The sequence below is a fragment of the Gekko japonicus genome, unplaced genomic scaffold (genome assembly GCF_001447785.1).
Source record: "Gekko japonicus isolate JY-2015 unplaced genomic scaffold, Gekko_japonicus_V1.1 scaffold708, whole genome shotgun sequence".
Taxonomy (NCBI): domain Eukaryota; kingdom Metazoa; phylum Chordata; class Lepidosauria; order Squamata; family Gekkonidae; genus Gekko; species Gekko japonicus.
Genome location: NW_015170295.1, coordinates 764,196 through 782,195, shown reverse-complemented (window position 1 = coordinate 782,195; position 18,000 = coordinate 764,196). Strand labels below are relative to the sequence as shown.

General features: G+C 45.9%; 1 protein-coding gene across 1 annotated transcript in view; it reads right to left on the bottom strand.

The window, feature by feature from the left end:
- Window positions 1-18,000, bottom strand: part of VPS41 (VPS41 HOPS complex subunit) — a 181,230-nt gene that overhangs the window by 78,228 nt on the left and 85,002 nt on the right. Inside the window, exons 8-10 of the mRNA XM_015417909.1 lie at window positions 6,434-6,553; window positions 3,447-3,593; window positions 2,252-2,318 (exon numbers count right to left, since the gene is read on the bottom strand). Of these exons, the coding sequence (XP_015273395.1) occupies window positions 2,252-2,318; window positions 3,447-3,593; window positions 6,434-6,553 (334 nt within the window). The remainder of the gene's footprint in view (window positions 1-2,251; window positions 2,319-3,446; window positions 3,594-6,433; window positions 6,554-18,000) is intronic.

The window sequence follows — 18,000 nt, the reverse complement described above, 5'->3', positions numbered from 1 at the left end:
TGAACAGCCTTGCTCAGGTCTTGCAAACAGAACCGTGGCTTCCTTGACTGAGTCAACCTACCTCATGTCGGGTCTTCCTCTTTTTCCTCCTGCCTTCCCCTCTTCCTACCATCATTGTCTTTTCCCGTGAGCCTTATTCTCTCGTGATACAACCAAAGTAGGATAGCCTCAGTTCAGCCATTTTACTTCCTCAGAGGCTAGCTCTTCCCAATCCCAGGAGAATCATAAACAATGCTGAAGATGTCGCTCCTGTTATCGATACTCTAGGGATGCCTCCCTACCAGTGTTTCCTCTAAGCTGAGTTAGTGTGAGCTAGCTCACAGTTTTTTAGCCTCCGGCTCACACATATTTTTGTCTCAGCTCAGGAAGGCCGGCCCCAGAGCAGACTAATTCATGCAGGAGCCAAATCGCTCGCTCACAACTTTAATGCCAGAGGCTCACAAAGTAGAATTTTTGCTCACAAGACTCCACAGCTTAGAGCAGTGATGGTGAGCCTTTTAGAGACTGAGTGCCCAAACTGCGACCCAAAACCCACTTATTTATCGCAAAGTGCCAACACGAAAATCTAACCTGAATACTGAGGTTTTACTTTAGAAAAAACAACTCATACATTAACTTAAGATGATCCAAACAAAGTAAGGAAAGCAATCCCAAATGCTTTCATTTACTTAAAATAATTTGGCAGAGAATTCGACACTTTAATGATGGTCTGGGCCTGGCTGGGGTGATGGCACGCGTGCCCACAGAGAGGGCTCTGAGTGCCACCTCTGGCACCCGTGCCATAGGTTCGCCACCACTGGCTTAGAGGAAGCATTGTGTCCCTACCTTTCCCCATAACTGGCAGTATGGATAATTTTTACAGCCCTTTGCAGAAGCAGAGCTGGAGGTGTGGCTTATGAGCAGCAGTGCGGAGGGGCTGAAATGGAAGGGAGTCTGCAGGTGGGGGTTGTGGGGGGGGGGTTTCATTAAAGGACATCGTACTCTGAGCACTGTGTCCCACACGAGATTTTTAAAGCAAGAGGCTGCGATATATTATCCACATGAATGGCAATCGTTATTAAGACATGGAGAAATGACAACCTCTTCCAGCTCCATCCAACCTGCAGTTAAAAAAAAAAAAAGGAACGTTCACGGCGTTCAGCCGAAGCAGAGTGCTGTGACCTGAAACCAGAATGGGAAAACCTCAAACAGATTGTTAGCAGCTAAAGTGAGATAAAGCACTGATCCTTAAATATGTAGGGAAGGACTGTAGGCTGGGCGAGGAAAGATAAAGAATCTGTCTCTACAAATACTCCACCCTTACAATATGTGCCTGGGCAGATTTATGACAATGTAGCTGTTCTTCCCTTCCCCGCTCTGCCACTCCGTTGGAACTTTGGGGGGGGGGGGGAAACACGGTCAAAAAGCATCTGTCATCTACCTGTGGTGACAGAAGCCCGTACCTGAATCGGCTTCACTCGGCAAGCAACACACATGCACACAACCATTTTCCGACAGAAGTTGTAACAGTGGTGGGAATCGATCATGTGTCAGAGAGAGCCGTCTCTCCCCTGTTCAAACTCACCGTTATAGCTCCTGTACCAAATCTGGCTGTCTGACCTATAGAGGTAGAGTGCCAGCTTTATGTTGACACATGAGTCATGCAAGGGAGACATGAAATAAGTCACGTGTTGACGTGAAGCGGCCTTATACTGAATCAGACCCTTGGGCCATCAAAGCCAGTACTGTCTACTCAGATCGGCAGTGGCTCTCCAGGGTCTCAGGGGGAGGTCATTCACATCACCTTCTACCTGATCCTTTTAACTGGAGATGGTGGGGATTGAACCTGGGACCTTCTGAACGCCATGCAGATGCTCTGCCAGTGAGCCACAGCCCCTCCCCAGATACCTCCCAGTTCGGGACCCTCCCCCACTGTGCCTGCGTCCAGCTCAGCACCCTACGCCATCCAGCTTCCAATATGGAGTGAGGAAGCAATCCATCTCAGAATGCCCTCCCTTCAAAGGACGTTTCATAGATACCATCTTTTGATCCCCGTGAACCGTTCGAGGAGCCAAATTTCTGGCAAAGAAAAAAGGGCATAAAGAAATAAGTGTATTACTGGAGTGTACTGCATGCATTCCATTATGCTGCTGGAAACGAGGAAGAGATTTAAGATTCTATAATAGAAAAATACCCGCGAGGTTACACGATTTTATCGCTGAGTCACAAAGAGGTCTCCTGCAACCTGACAGCAAACATGCTGGCCTCCTACCTATTTCCACGTAACGACTCGGCAGATCTCGCATTTCGCTGGCGTGTCGTTCTTTTACGTAGCAGATCTATAAAGCAAAGTCACTCTATTAATTAATCGCTACCATTAGCCTTGGGAAACAGCAGGAGTCGTGCTCTGTGTGTAGACAAACGTTCATAAGCTGGATAAACAATGATGATTACCGTTCGAGCGAACGTGGCATTCCAAGGAACAGTTAAAAGAAATGACCCGCTCAGCACAAAGAAATATTTTAGGAAGGAACAAAATTCTAGAGGAATATTGTAAACCTACTTTAATTTATAAATTCAGTATTAATGTTGTGACCTTGGTTCATATAGATTCTGGAAGGGTAGCCATAGCCAAAACAACCAAGAGACCTGTGGAACCTTAAAGACTCCCAGACTCGGGGCAGCCAATCCATGCAGTCTGCTTCATCAGACCCATCATCTTAGGAAATCGAGGTGGCTATAAACACACCAATCTTTAAGGTTTTGCTGCAATCGAGTGACCTTTTTTTCTGTTTTCAGCGGTACTAAATTGCAGATCAACATTAGGAATAAAAGAATGGCAACTGAAGAAGTTACACGGTCGTAAAACTCTTTGCTGATTTAGAAAACATGTGTCATAACAAGACGTTTCCAGGATTTTACTAAGCAAAAGCATTTTTCAGAAAGCTTTTAAAAACATTTAGGCTTCCTTTAGCTTCAGTTCTGCCTCCCAACGGCCGTTCAACTTCCCATCCGCCGCTGCTTTGCTGAAAGCTGCTTTGGGATAAGTAGCAGCTGGCTCCTGGCTAATTGTTTTCTGCCGTCTCTAAGATCTGGCGGAACTGGCTGGCCGAAGCAATCGCTTCCTCACCTAGCCTAAGCGGAGTTAATGAATTCCACAAGTCTGTTTCAACAGCTCTCCAAGCGCGTCGCAGGAAGACAAAGAAAGGAGGATCATCCTGCAGCCTTGCCTACTACTGCACACTCCCGGAGAAATCTGTCTGACCACTGGGCATTTGTCATTATTCCTTCTTATGAAGGTCAGCCCAATGACATTTCTATGGCAGCAGGAGTTCTCCGCACAGTAGTCAAATCAAATTCCCTTCTCTTCCCCCCCTCCTTCCCCCTATCGCCTTCGCTTTTCAGAAATAATCCTCTGTTTGTCTGTGATAGCAGCAAGCATTTATTACAAAGACAGGTAATTGTACCTTTACTGAATTTCCCCAGCCAATAATCAGTGTTAAATTATCTTTCCAGCAAAGGCTGCAAGGATACATATCAGGACGGAGGCTTATATCGTCTCGGGGCACGTTGGTGATTCTTTGCTTCGTGATCACGTCGAGTATCTTCACACCCTGGAAGTTTAATGCATAGTAAGAAAGTCAATGGGGCTCCTCATATCCAACACCACGGTCTAAAAATATTGGCTATAAAAGGCTATACTGGGGGGGGGGGGCACAGGTATGTGGTCTTTATGAAGGGGCACAGAATGGAGCCTGCTGGGTGGGACACCAGTAGTTGGAGAAAACGACCTGTGTCCATTGATCCCTTCTGCAGCAAACTACAATTTGGCTTTGAAAGTACGTGAGTAACTCAGGCACTGGCAACGAGCTCTGTGGGCACCATTTGCCAACAGATGCACGGGAAGGTCTATACTCAGGAGTCAATTCTACTGCAATCCTATGGCTTATTTTTGTTTTTAAAAGTAAAGGATTATTTTCCCACCTGTCCTTCTGTTACAGAGTTATGAGAAATAAGTTCTTGGAATCTCATAAACCTTCCGGTTATTGGTATCTCATAAACCTTCTGGCTAACTTTCCCCATGACCATTAGTGGTTCTGCTATGGAAATGTAGCTACAAATATTCTTCTTGAGGATTGTTTGCTGCTTTCTTTCCCCCTGGTATTCTTCTCTTCAGAGTGACACAATTAAAGCACGTATTTTCCAACCATCTTCTGGGAATAGATGCGACAGATGAAGAGGCGCCTCCCTGAAGAATTACCCAGAATATTCATCAATGGTTGAGATCCATCAGAAAGAAGGTACAATCCATGGTGACACCTGACACAGACACAATTTTACGCCAATGTTTTCCATTTAAGCCTAGCTTTGTCTAATCAAGTATTTCTCTTCCATTAAAACTGTTATCAACAACCTAATTTGTTCCTTTGCCTTTTAGATTGCCAGTTTTAGAGCTCTGTAGTGGTGATTTTTCACATTCTATCTTCTTCCTCAAATTTCACTTATTTGGAGGCTGTATACCCCTTGTGCTAGAAAACCAGCAAGGGATCAACCTGACCAAAGTCTCAAGGTAAAATGTAGAGGAGCTCGTCAGGTTCTTTTAAGGAAACCAGCAAGGGCGGGACCCGACCACAACTGAGAAGAGGCTCCACCGCACTGAGACTCACTGCTGAGGTAAAACAGGCAAATCCTGGAAGCTCCCTCATCAGTCTGAGTTTCTGTGGACCTCTCTGAGACCTTCTCTTTCTGTTCCATAGACCGAAGTGCCTTGTGTGACTAGAAAAGTTAGTCTGCACCCAACCCACAGCTTCTTTAAAAAACAACAATGTGGCAGCATGCTTTCCCCCACATAGTGCTGTCTATAAGGTTCCCCCCCCCCCCGCCTCCGAAGCTATAAGGTTCACCCCAGGTCTCATCTTTCACTGACAGAAGGGATACTGTACTATAAGTCCTGTGAGAAATCAAATGTGGGACTATGTTTTGCCCGACTGCGGGGGGGGGGGAGTTTTGCTTGACTGTGGAGTGTTTTGCTCGACTGTGGGGAACGTTCTTGAAAACGTTGATGGAAAATCTTAAGATGATCTCAGATACTTGTGCATGGCATGTCATTCAGAGCCAGCCTGGCTTTTACCTATGGCCCAAAGTGACATGAACATTTGTGCCGGTGCAACATGCTACCACAGGAAGGATGCTTGACGCGAGAAGCCATTTGCCTCCAGTGGTTGCCACTTTAGTCTAGTGGCTGTCTCCAAACTACCACACAAACAGTTATGGGGATCTCTTGTAGCGAGCCACTGACACAGTCTTACAGAGCCATTTCCAAGGGGAGGAATTATGGCAACCACACTGCAACACGTATAAACACATGCACAGAGTCGCCTTAGGATGTGCCGTCAGGTAACAGTTCGTATCTGACAGGTAAGAGAGTGCCACCTCCTTACAGCATCTCTACCACCTCCTTTCAAGAAGTGGTGACATCACAGCCATTGGAAAGGGCTTATGCCAAAGCACAAGAAAGTCAAGCAGGATGCAATATTATATGAACCCATTCAGGGCATGGTGTGGGAAGGATCCACCTGGCACCTGAAGGCCAGACTTGCCACTGCTCAGCAAGGTGTAACCCACCTCCTCTGTCATCTTGGTGCTTGGGGGGGTCAACAGTGGGAGGGCTTCTAATGTCCTGGCCCCACTGGTGGACCTCCTGATGGCACTGGTATTTCTGGCCACTGTGTGATACAGAGTGTTGGACTGGATGGGCCTTTGGCCTGATCCAACATTGGCATCTCTTATGTTCTTATGTTCTTAATTACCAAAAACATTTCGGGACAGGGAGCTGTTTTGTACATGCAGCTTCTTATGCCTCTGACCCATTCCTCACCCTGATCTCCTCCTCACCAAAGTGGATCCTCTCCCCACACCCCCGCCAGCAGACAGGAGGTATGTTGTGACCAGAGGCATCACATTGATTTCCTAAATAAATAACAAAACTTGGCTTCTAGTACACAGCTGAGGTTTGGAAATACGCACAGGTAGTGCAAACACAACAAGACAAAAACAGCAACACTACCTCTGAAACATCTACCAAACGTAATATGTAATTGACCCTTCCTGAAGAACGCCAGCTCAGAGCTCATTCTGCAGTCCGGGTGGTGGTGGTGGTGGTTAACGTCCCAATCAACTTACTCATGCACAGATGAAAGTGTACGGCCCACACTGTTCTTGGGCACCAAGAAAAGAGACCAACAGCAAGTTTAAGCAGACACCTTCCCCTTGATTGTGGTGTCTGAGTACATTTTTAGCATTCCGCTTTTGCCAGACCAGATATAGTAAACCAGGACCATTAGGAAAGATGTGGCTGAACATGAGCCATGCAGTTAACTATTGCCTCTGAGAAAATTAAAACATTTGAAGACATCAGGGAACTACCGAAGACGGACAACCCTGAAATGCCTACCATATTATTGGCCCAAGCAATTAGGTTTCCTTTCCACTTGACATTCCTTATAGTTCCCTCTCCTTCATGTAAAATGGAAGGCTTCCATCTGCTCATCCAGGTCTTTTCATATAACAGCAACTAGGAGGAAGAGACACAAAAAAAATATCACACTGTGATAAAGACAGGTACAAAAAAGAACAATTTGCCATTAAACGTCCTCAGGAGAGAAGGCAGGACAAGGTGACAATAAAAAAACATCAGTGACAAGCAAAGCTGCTACTTTTCTACAAAGCAACTTGTGAGGCCAAGAATGAGGAAAGAGCTGCAATGGAACAGTGTTTAGGGTACAGGCCTAGGAGGCACGGGTTTGAAACCCGTCTCTGCCATGGAAGCCTGCTAGGTGACCTTGGGCCAGTCACTCTCTCCTCCTAATCTCCCTCACACGTTTTTTTTTTTCCTTTTCCTTTTGAAGACAAAATGAGGTGGAGAGAACAATGTTGTAAGTGGCCTTGGGTCCCCATCAGGGAGACAAGTCTGCTGAAAATGTTTAAATAAATAATTGGGTGGCAATTATTTATTTATTTATTTATTTATTATATTTTTATCCCGCCCTCCTGCCGAAGTGGCTCAGGGCGGCTTACAACAATTAAAAACCAGTAAAGATTGATACAGTACGTCTAAAAACAATCAATAAAACAGCCAATATAACTTATTAACAATACAATTACAATTAGAACATTACAGTTTGCACATGGCGGCCGTCCATATAAAGTGCTAGGATGATTGATCTGGGCTGTTAAATGCTTGACGGAATAGCTCAGTCTTTACCGCTCTGCGGAATTGGTGGAGATCCCGCAGAGCGCGGATTTCGTTCGGGAGCTGATTCCACCATGCTGGTGCAGCTAGGGAAAACGCCCTGGTTCTTGTCGCTATTAACTTAGCGTCCCTAGGGCCAGGGGGGACTAGACGATTCTGCGACTCAGATCTCAGTGCTCTTGGGGGAACATAACAAGAAACACTGAAATGCGACCATGGCAGCAGTGGAATTGAACCAGGGGACCTGTTTTCTATGTTATCGGAAAACAACACTCCCTGTCACATGGTGGAGATGGATGTGTATAACCCCCAACCACAAAGATGGCCTCATGTACGAAGACTGTGCTTCACCATGTGGGGGGTATCCCATGCAGTTGGATGTTCTCAAAGCACCTGGTTCATACATGAAGCTGTTTCCTTCACGTCTTACTTCAGCTACTACAATGACAGAAATGACTGTTTTACCCCCCAAAGAAAGTGGGCTGAAGGTTGATGAAGTGGAAATATAAGCCAAAACCAGGTACGTGTACCCAGGATATCTGCATTGGCTTGTAGGGGTAACCTACTACACTAGATCAAGGCCCTCTCGAATTAAAAAAGAGAAATCGGGAAATGAATAGAAATCCAATGTTATACTCTGTTTAAAGGGGCTTCTTATTTAAGAGTCACACAGAGCGCCTATTATACATATAACCACAAGATGGTACCAAAGGACAGATATTCCAATTGGCAAAGTTCAGAAAACAAAGTTTTAAAATTTGTCACGGGAAGTCATTTAGCAGACAGCTGGTAAAAGAAAAACTACAATGTTAAAAGGAAGATCTGCTCCACAATTGAACTGAAACCCTGGGCATTAAATCAGCCGAACCTCACTGATTATAACAGAACTGAACTTGTAACAATAGGACTCATGTTCAATGAGTGACAGTGTGATTAAATGGATTGGGTTGTCTGTAAGGTAAGGATAAGAAGCTAAGAAACTGAATAATCTGTATAGTGGAAAAAGTATTTACCACTTTAGCATCTATCACACAGAGATACTACATCACATGAAGGCTAAGGGAAATAAAAACAGTCAGCTTTTTTCACCCCATCGTATCCAGTTCCCCTCTACAACATCCCCCATCTCACATGGCTTTTGTATACCACAATCCACAGTATGGTCTTTTTTGGTGGTCAAAAATGGTGCCTCCTTCCTTTTCCAGCAGTAGAAAAGCTGGTTGGATCCAACCCACAATAAGGAGTCCTTGTTTCTGATCTCATTTCTGTTGCTTCTAATAACTGAGGAGCGGGGCTAATTTGGAACAGTACACTGGTTTCGGTATTTATGTATTTATTTCAGCATTTTAAACCACCTTGAATCTGCCTATGAGTAAATGTCATATCTGTAGCCATGGGCAGACATACTGTCCACATGGTAAGAAATCTTCAAGATGTTCTGTACTGTATCAGTGCCCACAAACCTTGGGTGTTGGGGGGGGGGAGGACTTCTAAGGCTTCCTGAGAAATCCTGGTTGAAAAGCTTGATGCAAAAAAACCCCTATTGCGATAACAAGTTAGATCCAGCCAGCTTTCCTGCTGGTGAAAAAGGAAGGAAGGTCCACCCTTTGACCACCAAATAAGGCTTTGTCGAGAATCATAGGACGGACATGTGCAAAAGCCATGTGGCTGTGGTAGGAAGAACTGGATGAGAGTGAGTGAAAAAGCTGGCTGGATTCAACTCAAATACATCTTTTATGGAATCAAATTATATTGGTACGGAAGTAAACAAGCTTTTGAGTTATGGAGAGCTCTCTATCCAGAATTAGAAACAAGGCTTTTTTAAAAACTACCAATCTATTCCAGTGTGCTTAAACTTCAGGTGGTACCAACACTATCAAAAATGAATTTTAATTTCTTTATTGATTTCAACTCCTCCTCTGTTAAATTTTATCTATTAAAACATTTTATGGAATAAGTGACATTAAGTCAACAGTGTGCATTCATTTGCTCTGAATGTGCTCTGCAGCAGAACAATAAAGAGGAGATGCGGAAAGTGGATTTGGAGGACGTGTTTAGCTATTTCATGGCACAATCCTAAACAGAGTTATACCCTTGAATTCAATTGACTTAGAAGGAGATCACTGTTTCAGGCTGACGTTTTATTCAAGGTATAAGCTCTCGTGTGCAAGCACGCTTCTTCAGATACAATGAAACAGAATTTCCTCAGCCATTACATATTGGAGGAGAGAGGGTGGGAATGCGGTGTTTAGTTGCCAGGAAGGGCCAATTAGGGTCAAGACTAGGGCTGCCAAGTCCCCCCGGGGGGCGGATTTCCCCCCGCTTTGGAGGCCCAATTTCCGCCGCCGCGGAATCGGGCCCCGGGGGAAACCCCACCCCGGCGTGCACGTCAGCCAGATGTGACGTGATGACGCCGGGCACGCTGGGGGCGGGGCTACAGCCATTTGAGGGGAAAACTCTGTTTTCCCCTCAAATGGCTGTGGCCCCACCCCCAGCGTGCCCGGCGTCATCACGTCACATCCGGCTGACGTGCATGCTTCGCGCACGCACGCTGAAGACGCCGTCCGGGAGCCCCCCGCCGCAGAGGAAAATCGACTTGGCAACCCTAGTCAAGACAGAGACAGAAACAAAGATGGAAATTACCAGTTTATACATATAGGTGGCGGGTGAGCAGTAAATGATCATACAGCATAATGAAGACGTTTAACAGATTCAGGGGTCAAACAGGAATAATAAGCTTAGTTTAGATGTTTTCCATTTGTTTGGGTCCAATTCTGGGGGGGGGGGTGGGGGGGGACAGAGAAGGAAATAAATATGTCCAAATTGGGAGATTGATGTATCTTTAACTGTGGAATGCGGAGAAGAACTGATTTGAATTGGACTGTATCTGAAGAAGCGTGGTTGCACAGAAAAGCTTATACCTTGAATCAAACTTTGTCGGTCTTAAAGGTGCCACTGGATTCAAACTTTGTTCTGCAACTTCAGACTGACACGGCTGCCTACCTGGATCCGTGCCAGACTCTTTTGCATTTAGCCAAGACCTGTATTAGTACCATTGTTTCCTTCCAGGAAAGTCAAGGCCAGCTTGTACAACGAGGTGAGGCAATGGACTCTGGAAACAAACTGGGGGAGGGAGTTTTGCTTTCATGGCCACCCCTGCCACACCCTCACCCAGGACCAGATTACATCATTCCTCAGTTGTCTTTAAACATGGCATAGCAAGCCTCATGTTCCTAACTGGCCTTCCCTACCTATCGAGAGAATCTTGCCGTGCTGCATTTAAAGATGCATGAGGAATGAGAAGGAGTGTTAGCTGCAGGGGGCCAAAGAATTAGAGACAACTGGTGGGGGGCACACAGGAGACTGTGGCTGGGGAGGTCACGGCATCACGTGGCAACCCCGGAGTAAAGTTATGGGATAATTACAGAATAAACCAAATACTTAAAGAAAGCGTCAATAATTTTCATCTGAGAATAACAACAGACTCTAAAACGGATTTCAAAGTTATATTGAACTAAAAAAATTGAAAAAAATAAACACATAAATGCCTTATGAAATGCAAATCAGATTCCAGACACGGGCCCACTTTCAGAATACCACATGCATCTTATTTTGCATAATGCAATAATGACAAATAAAAATAATATTCGAAAGTGCATGTTGATCTGCTGTTTGAGCTTAGGTGACCTCAAACTTATTCAAATGAAAAGTTCTCCCCAAGGTGTACATGTTTATCCAACAAGCACACTCATTTCTGTTTGTAAAGCTCTGTTTGTTCCGACATTCATCATTAAAACATACAAATCAACAAGCGTTTCCCCCGGAAAAAAAAAATTAACAGGGCTTTTGTGGTCTCTATAAAACCCATCCAAATTAAAACAGCAGCTTACGTTGTAAGAGCTTCAGCACAACTCGTTAAGAATTTAATTTAATTATGAAATTAGTTTTATACCAGGGCAGCTGCCATCAGTCTTCATTGTCAGGCAGCAATTTTCTAGAGAATTGTGCATTTTTCTACTACTAATAAGGTGTCTTTAGTAACCAGAGGTAGGCTTGCTGCTATTATTATTTATTTCAGAAATTTCTGTCTTGTCCTTTTTCTCCAAGAAGCTTAGGGAAGCACACACCAGCTCCCACCCCTCTATTTTACCCTCACGACAACCCTGTGAGGTAAGTCTGGCAGAGAGAGAGTGAATGACTCATGGTCGTCCTGGTGATCTTCTTGGCCAAGTGGCAATACGAACCTGGGTCTTCTAGATCCTTGTCTAACCAGTACACCGTAACATGGCAGTCGCCTCTTGGTGCAGTCACTTGGGAGTCTTAGAAAAATATATGTGCATAATCCATAAATGAGTGAGAGCTCCTGAGCTTCAAATGCTCCAGGGTCCTTCACCCAAACAGGCACTGGCAGAGAACAACAACTGCACTAGTCGGGCACTGAACCTTCTACACCAGGACAGCTCTTGCACCACTGCCCTCTTGACAGGCCGTGTCTATTAAAAACGTCTTAACATTAAGGGCTCCATCCAGACGTGATGGTGGGAGTATGAACTGGGAAGTCCACCATTCCCGTTTTGCCTCAGCTACCCAAGCGACCATGGTCTGACTGAGGCAAGGCACTGTTCTCTCATGGGGATAATACCGGCTCACTTGGCAGGACCATTCTAAGGACAGCTGAAATACCACACAAAAAGAAGAAGAAGAAGAGATTGGATTTATACCCTGCCCTTCACTACCCAAAGGAGTCTCAGAGCGGCTTACAAACTCCTTTCCTTTCCCCTCCCTACAACAGACACCCTGTGAGGTAGGTGGGGCTGAGAGAGTTCTTGACAGAAACTGCTCTTTTTCAAGAACAGCTCTTATCAGAACTACGGCTTGCCCAAGGTCATCCAGCCAGGTGCAAGTGGAGGAGTGGGGAATCAAACCCGGTTCTTCTAGATTAGAGTCCGCGCACTTAACCACTACACCAAACTGGCTTTCCCTGGGCACTGGGCATAGGGTTGCCATTCCCCACAGGCCAGCTGGAAGCCCCATTCCCGAGGGGACGCAACCAATGCAATGACATCACCGGTAGTGACGCCATCACCCTGGAGCCATCGTGCGGCAATGCTCCAGCATTCAGGGGGAACTCTATGGTTACTATAGAGTTTTTGCTCCAAACACTAGAGTGTTGCTGTGCGACGGCCCTAGTATGATGACGTCACTACTGGTGACATCACCGCACCTAGCGCACAGCAGGAAACTCCCAACAAAGAGCCAGGAGCCCCCTGCGGCAGCAAAGGTGAGACCCGGCAACCCTAATTTGGCAGGTGCTATATAAATACTAACATTTGGAAAGTAATGAATTTATCCTTATCTTCCAGTAGTGAGACAAATTTATCCTGATCCGACCTTCCCAGGAAATGAGATATAATGGTCTTCAGAAATCTTTTACACTCAGCTTCAAATCTGGGGCACTGGAATGTGACGTGGGACAAGTCCTCAGTGGGCCGACAAGTCATGGAGGCAAACTCTTTGGGCGATTTCTCACTAGAGCTGCCTCGCAGCACAGCCACCGTTTGCCCCGACACAAACATGTCAATTTCACACCCGAGGCTCCGGGGCTGCATTTTGACTCAAGGCTTCGCCCGATTTCCTTCGCAGTTTCGTGATCCTGGTTTTTGAGGATCATGAAACTGCGGAGGAAATCGGGCGAAGCCGTGGGTCAAATGCAGCCTCGCAGCCTCGGGTGTGAAATTGACATGTTTGTGTTGGGTCAAACGGCGGCTGTGCTGTGAGGCAGCTGTAGTGAGTAATCGCCCTTTCTCTATATGGAATGCAACTGCAAGTGTAAAACTGCAAGTTGGAAGAATATCTAGGCATGTAAGGTTGAATATGAATGTTTAGTGGGTTTTTTTGTAAAAAAATTTTTATTCAGGACATAAACATTCATATTCAACCTTACATTTTCCATATTATTCTCATCATAATCAACCTTAATTTTTTTAGCTTAATCCCTGTTACATCCTACCCCCTCCCTTTCCCCCTCCCTTATACATGGCTTCCCACAGTGTTCTGACCTCCTGCTCAATATTTTCTTCTATTTTTATATATTTCATTCTAAAAATCACTAGGTAACTTTTCTTTCAATTCTATACTTAATAAGTACTAAAGCAAAACAAATTGTCCTTTATTTCCCAATATTTTTCTAAATATTCTTTTAAATCTCTCCAGTCATTCTAAAATCCTTCTGCTTCCCTATTATCTAATTTCCTTGTCATTTTGTCCATTTCAACTGCAAACAATAATTTCTTTATCCAGTCTTCAATCTTCGGGACTTCTTCTTGTTTCCAACACTGCGCATATGTAATTCTAGCTGTTGCCACCATATACCACACCAAGGTTCTTTTATGCACATTAATTTTCTCCAAATTCAGTCCCAAAAGTAAAAGTTCTGGTTCTTTTGTAAATGTAGATTTTACAATCTTTCCCATCTCCGAATGAATCTAGGCATGCTTCAGTGAAAGCCATCCCATACTCATAATTCACCATATCAGCAAAATAGGCTGGAAGAGATGGGGGAGAAGGAAGTAACTGCCTGTAAAGGAGGGGTTTTTTATTGTTTTGGTCAATGTGTGTAAGTCATGGCTGACTTCTGGCGAACCCTAGTGGGGCTTGGATGTTCCAGAGAGATGGCTTTGCTATTACCTGCCTCTGCATCCCAGCCCTGGTATTCCCTGAAGGGCTCCCTTCCAAGTACTTGCCCGCTTAGCTTCCGAGATCGGATGAGATCGGGCTCGCCTGGGCTAACCCGGTCAGGGCTAAAAGTGGGTTGCTGTCAAAACTCCTACTAATCCAGCATCGGTTTGGGTACTCTGGTCTAACAATCTTTGTTTAGTAAAAGTTTGGCTGCATGAAAGAGAAGGCTCCTTGGGCATCCTTTTAAGAAGGCAAGGTTAGCCACTAACCTCCGTACGGAACCACGCCATGACTTAGCCTTCATCTCCCCCACATGTCAACGCTAGGAGGCTCGGAGGTGTAGAAAAGATTTTCAGGCAACAACTGATGGCTAATTTTCAGGCAACAACTGATGGCTTCTCTCTAAACCGAGGACATTATTGAGGGCAGAACTAGGGCTTATTTGCGTATACAGGAAAGACAGACGTCCAGGCTTCCAAATACTAGAACTGCAGTCCTAAGCAAAGTTACGGCTTTCTATATCCACCGACTTCAGTGGAATTAGAAGGGTATAGCTCTGCTTAGGATCACACAGTAAGTGTCCCTGCTATCGTCTCCTTTTCTGGGAAGTGCAGTACCTGTAACGAATGTTTCACAAATGCACAGCCATCCCGCCCCCCCCCCGCCCCCCGTGCTGCTAATTCAGTTGCAATAAGACCACCTGTACTATTTGACTGACATCTAATAAGCTCGATTTCTCTTCTACTCACAATGCAGCCGCTTCAAGTCTTAGGAACGGGGAACTTTCCACAGAACTGTTTCCAGAAGCGACTATCTGCGGAATGGAGTCTCCCCCTCCCCAAATTCATTTAGTTCATCTTCCACTTGGCTATAACATCGAATTGTCATTATCACAATACCAAGAACAATTTAAGCTCAACGGGAGCTAAGTGTGGAGAGAGAAGGAAAGCTGTTTCCAAGAGAGGGTTGGTCCCCCCCCCCCTCTTTGGCTGGAGAAAGTATTTTAGGGCTTTATTTCCCATAAATCCACATCAAGGCAGTCAGCATTCTCAGTACTTATATTTCAATAGCAGCGGTGGCGGCTGCAAAACCACTTCCTCGGCAATACGCTTCATTCACCTATCTGTTTTCTGCTGGTAAATCTCTCTAAAGCTTTGTTACAGCACAGCGGCCCTTAGGCTGCAGGGCCCATCGGCTCCTACATGTAGAGCAGATCATTACATAAACTAAGTGACATGACCTAAGCGGAGAGTTGTAACATGAAGTGAACCCCAGTGACCTTGCCCTTTCAATCCACTGGCACCCGGAAGCTTGGCCACCTTAGCCAAACGGCTATCTACAGAAAAGGGCCACTCGAATGATAAAAGGGTTGGAACACTTTCCCTATGAGGAAAGGTTAAGGCGCTTAGGGCTCTTTAGCTTGGAGAAACGACGACTGAGGGGTGACATGATTGAGGTTTTATAAGATTATGCATGGGAAAGAGCAGGTAGAGTAAAGAGGTACTTTACTCCCTTACAAGAACTCGTGGGCACTCCATGAAATTGCTGAGCGGTCGGGTTAGCAGGGATAAAAGGAAGTACTTCTTCACCCAAAGAGTGATTAACACTTGGAATTCACCGCCACAGGAAGTGGTGGCGGCTACAAGCATGGACGGCTTCAAAAGGGAATTAGATAAGCATATGGAGCAGAGGTCCATCAGTGGCTATTAGCCACAAGGTATAGATAGGGACTCTGGGGCAAGGGATGCTCTGTCATCTTGGTGCTTGGTGGGGTCAACAATGGGAGGGCTTCTAATGTCCTGGCCTCACTGATGGCACCTGGTATTTCTGGCCACTGTGTGATACAGAGTGTTAGACTGGATGGGCCTTTGGCCTGATCTAACATTGGCATCTCTTACTTTCTTAACTTCAAGAGTTTCTTAATTTTCAGCTCTGTAAAACAGTGGGTCAACCAACTTATGTTCAGGAAATCGTTATCTTCCTTGGAAACCAACCACAGACTCAGAACATCAATCATAAGAGACAAGCCTTCCTGAAAGACAGCTTTCAGTCCTCAACTGAACAGCTACTGGGGACTGCTGGGCGTCTTTGTGCTTTAGGACGTGCTCTCAGTTCATGCAGCCCAAAGGCAAAGCCCAACAGACCTGGTTAGAACCCTTCGCTGTTATTAGTCACATTTTGGCTCCTCGTGAACAGGGTTTATGTCCTAGAACCCTTCTCAGCATTGTATGTGATGCACGGGTGTCCCACTGCAAGCACGCAGAGATTTCTTTGGCAGATGTGGCGGAGACAGTTTAGAAAGCTGGAAAACCACCGCCATAGGGTGCGTTTGGTCATTCCATCACATTTGGTCATTTCAATGCCACGTTTCTCCATGTTCCACAGGATAAGTGGCGAAAGTCATCACCTAAGAGACAATTTCGTTGTCTTGGGGGCTGCTTCATTTGTCTGCGAAGCTGAGTCAGCTCTTGTCTGGTTTCCACCATGGGCAAAATGTGAAGCCAGGCTTCTTCATGGGGGCCTTGACAGTGGCCTTCGCTGACTCTTCCTGCTGTTGGGTTTGATGTAGGATTGAGACCAAATGGCAACCGACACCTCCACGATCAGCATAGTAAGGAAGGCGAGGACTGACATCCTTGCATTAACTGCTGGGGGGGGGGGGGAGAAGGAAAAGGCTCCATCCTTTTTTTTACATTGTGGTTCCCCTTCAGATCAGCTTTCTCCTAGACCAGTGGTGGCAAACCTATGGCACGGGTGCCAGAGGTGGCACTAAGAGCCCTCTCTGTGGGCACATGTGCCATCACCCCAGCCAGGCCCAGACCATCATTAAAGTGTCGAATTCTCTGCCAATTAATTTTAAGTAAATGAAAGCATTTGGGATTGTTTTCCTTACTTTGTTTGGATCATTTTAAGTTAATGTATGAGTTGCTTTTTCTAAAGTAAAACCTCAGTATTCAGGTTAAATTGCCGTGTTGGCACTTTGCGATAAATAAGTGGGTTTTGGGTCGCAGTTTGGGCACTCGGTCTCTAAGAGGTTCGCCATCACTGTCCTAGACCATCCCTGAATGAGTATTGCAAAGCAAGCTGCGCTGAACTTAGTTACACCCACAGAGCCTTGGACGGCTGTTAAAGGCTAGCGTTAGACTTAGGATTGGCCTGACAGTCTTATTTGACACAGAACAGCTGCGAATCAGAGGAAAGGCTACTGTTTCGATCTAACGGAGCTCGTCAAGCAATTAACACTTGCGCTAATTGCATGTAAACGCCTCTCTTCAGCGTGCTCAGAGGAACCCCCTCAGTCACGAAAATCAGAACCCCGACGTCCAAAATAATGTCAATGAGATGAACGTTAAATGGATCGTTTTCTTAACGCACTCCTCCGAGAAACTGAAACCCAAGGCTGGCATCCCAGAATGAGTTTTAAAAGTGCAACAACCAGCCCACTCTGAGGCTGCAAAACACCTGGAAAACTAAGTCGTATGTACTGAATTGAGCGGTGCTATTTATTGTCACATGGCACATGCTTTCTCCTTGATGCTGTCCTCCCGCTGTAGGACAACAGTAAAGAACTGGACATCAAGGCAGAGAAGTACGGAGGGCCGCACGCTCGCACTCAGTACTTCTGCACGGGAGTGGAGAGGCTGTTCCCCCCCCCTTCTGGTGGCAGGGAAAGTGGGCGGGAAGGGGAAGGAAGTTGAAAAGGCCCCTCACACAACTGTAATGGCCTGACCTTAGGGCTGCCAGCCTCCAGGTGGGGCCTGGAGATCTCCCGCTTTTACACCTGATCTTCAGCTGACAGAGGTTAGCTCCCCTGAGGACAATGGCTGCTTTGAAGGATGGACTCTATGGCCTTGTACCATGCTGAGGCCCCTCCCCTCCCCAAACCCCGCCCTCTCCCGGATCCACCCCCGAAGTCTCCAGGTATTTCCCAGCCCAGAGCTGGCAACCCTACGTGACCTGGATGGCCCAGGCCAGCCTGATAGCGTCACATCTCAGAAGCTAAGCAGGGTCATCCTTGAACAGTACTTGGATGGGAAACCACCAAGGAAGACCCAGGGTCGCTACGCCATACTTCTAACAAGCACCCTTAA